The sequence below is a fragment of the Glossina fuscipes genome, unplaced genomic scaffold (genome assembly GCF_014805625.2).
Source record: "Glossina fuscipes isolate IAEA_lab_2018 unplaced genomic scaffold, Yale_Gfus_2 88, whole genome shotgun sequence".
In the NCBI taxonomy this organism is placed as follows: Eukaryota; Metazoa; Arthropoda; class Insecta; order Diptera; family Glossinidae; genus Glossina; species Glossina fuscipes.
In genome coordinates, this window is record NW_023998442.1 from 1,182,571 (window position 1) to 1,185,281 (window position 2,711).

Here is a 2,711-nt window from a genome sequence, read left to right on the forward strand (position 1 = left end):
TTGTTTCATATATAAAATATTTTCTTTTTTTTCTTTTCATTTTTAATAATACAATAATAAAAACAAAAAAAAAAAAAAAATTATCACTTACATGGCTAATTAATGCATTTTTTTTTTTGTTGTTGTTGTTTGTGTTTGTTATAATATATTAATAAACAAGAAAAATAACTATTTACAAAATAATATAACAATGCCCCGGCCCGAAAAGGAAAAGGACAACAGGCCAGGGCGAAAATAGATAGCAGATAGGATAGTAAGATTGGTGGGCGAGGGTAGGAATTTGAAAAATTGAAATATCCAGAGTTGATCGGTTTACGTAACACAACACAATTCTCCTCTTCTCACAGCTGCGGTGTCAAAGTCAAGACGTTTCAAGAAATTGAGGTGAAATTTTAGGACGCTTGATGAGTTGTGTAGGAGAGGGGCTGTGCGATGTGTTGCTTTGCCGTTAAACTCCAGTGAAAAACGGAAACAAGAAATATTCTCGAAAATAATTAAACTGTTATTGTTGTTGGTGTAAAAATGTTGAAAAACAACACAATTCACAAATAATACAAACATCATTATCATCATCGTCTCAACCAGGCAATTACTATTGTTCAGTGGATGGAACATGATGTAAATGAACGATATGATCGTGTTTGTTCTGTTCTTTCGTTTGTTTCTTTTTTTGGTTTGCATTACGAACATCGACTTCACTCTGTGTTGGTTGATTTATTTTCTTAAATTTCCTTGAAAATATGATGTTTGCTCTATATTTTCCGTATATATCTTCTCGACATGGATAATGGCAGTTGGTGTTGTCTTTATTATTCTTTTTATTGTTGTTGTTGTCGTTATGTCAAAATGACCCAAATTGAATCCGTTTTATTATTGGCATGCGCTTTTCATCTTCGCTTCGCGGTTACGTTACGAGAACTTTTTGTTTTTTGGCAGCAAAACTGTCTGTGTGTCATTGTGTCTGTGTGTAAGTCTGTGTGGTCGCGTCCAATTTACATTACGCTAAATGAGCTAGTCTTCTGTGATGTAGTACTTAGTAGGGAGCACCGTAACTACCGCTAGGCTTACCAGGATAGCCACCAGGCTGGGTACTCTGCTGGGCAAACTGAGCCACCTGGATGGCTTGGCGTACACCTTCCAAGTCAATGCCAACTACACGACCACCATTATAGTTGGGAACACCGTATTGCGGTGAAGGTGCCCCATAAGAGCTCGACGGGCTTGGATATCCGCCACCGCCACCGCCTCCGCCGCCGCCGGATTTACTTTCTTCGTTCAATAAGATTTGACGCACTTGCTCCAGCAATTGAGGATCAACATTTAGACCTTCGGAGGTTTGAAAGCCGCCGCTAACTGCCTGATAGCCGCCACCACCACCACCTCCGAATCCGCCACGAAAACCACCTCCGAAACCGCCTCCACCACCGCCGCGCGGATAACTATATCCGGATGGTGGTTCTGCAACAACCATAGCTGCCAAGGCAAACACCAAGAACTACAAAAACACGCACATATACACACACAGAGAAACAAAGAAAAAAAAAAGAAGAAGAATCCACATATTAATTCTGGCAATTAATCCACTTGAGTTAATCCGCTCGTATCGCACATTAGTATCCTTTTGCAAACTTACCACGGAGAAGGAGTTCATAGTTGTGAGTTTTGTGTGTGTATGGGGGGAAAGAAGTAAAAAAACTTAAAATAAAATAAATTTAGTTGTTTTCTAGTAGGTAACTGACGATTGAATGCCTGTAACAAGCCAGTGCGCTCCGCTTTATAGTCGGCAAAGATTTGTTTGAGAGGCAGAAAACACAACTTGGCCACACATAAGATGACAGTAGAAGGCACTCATACATATCCACATATATCCAAACATTAGCACACACGCGCATTCACTCATGCACTAATATGAATGGGAGACTTTTCATAGTGGATTGGAGAGTTTTACTTTGGCTTTTGCTAGCTTTACCAGTTTAATGTTCATTATGGTGTTGGTCTGGCGCGCATGCGTAATGTTCACTAGATGGTTTTTGTTAAATCATACCAGCAGTGCCATCATCACTTTAGTAAACGTGATAATCATGATTAACATATTTATCATTATTATGATGTATTTTATATTTTGTACCCAGTTATCGGCTTTCAGCCCCTTTACTACTATGTCCATTGGCAACAAGTCTCAAAACAAAAAAAAAAAAAAAAGAAACAACCAAAATAAATATAGCAACAATAGTCGCAATTGCAATAATAACAACAATTTTATATACATTTAAGTTCAGTTCATTTCGTGTGCATAATTTTATTTTATGTTTTTGTTTCTTAAGCTATATAAATGCTTGCATACCCTGACTGACTGACTGACTGTCTTTTTTTCTTTTATTAGGTAGGAAGTGATTTTTTGTTATTGTTATCGTTACTATTTTTTTATGTGTGTTGAACAGTTAGTTGATTTTTTGTGAATCTAAAATTTTCTTTACAACCTAATTGCATGGTCTGCGCTTGATGTTACTGCTGATGCTGGTGCTGGTGCTGTTGCTGCTGCTGCTGGTGGGTGCTTATACCTCTGACATATTGATCAGTTAGCACTTCCGTGGTTAACTTTCATTTCAAATATTTATGTATTTTAACACTCATCGTAACCAATACAAGTTAAAAGCAATTAAGAATATTTGCTGGAATTACCATTTTTAGCGGCATTTATTACACAATCA

General features: G+C 37.5%; 1 protein-coding gene across 1 annotated transcript; it reads right to left on the reverse strand.

Annotated features, from left to right (window-relative positions):
- Positions 1–815: 815 nt before the first annotated feature.
- LOC119638385 (putative glycine-rich cell wall structural protein 1) lies at positions 816–1,740 on the reverse strand. The gene is made up of 2 exons (XM_038035142.1): positions 1,634–1,740; positions 816–1,495 (listed from the first exon to the last, which is right to left on the reverse strand). The coding sequence occupies exons 1-2, from the start codon at positions 1,649–1,651 to the stop codon at positions 1,034–1,036; spliced, it is 480 nt and encodes a 159-aa protein (XP_037891070.1). The 5' UTR covers positions 1,652–1,740; the 3' UTR covers positions 816–1,033.
- Between the last annotated feature and the right edge of the window lie 971 nt (positions 1,741–2,711).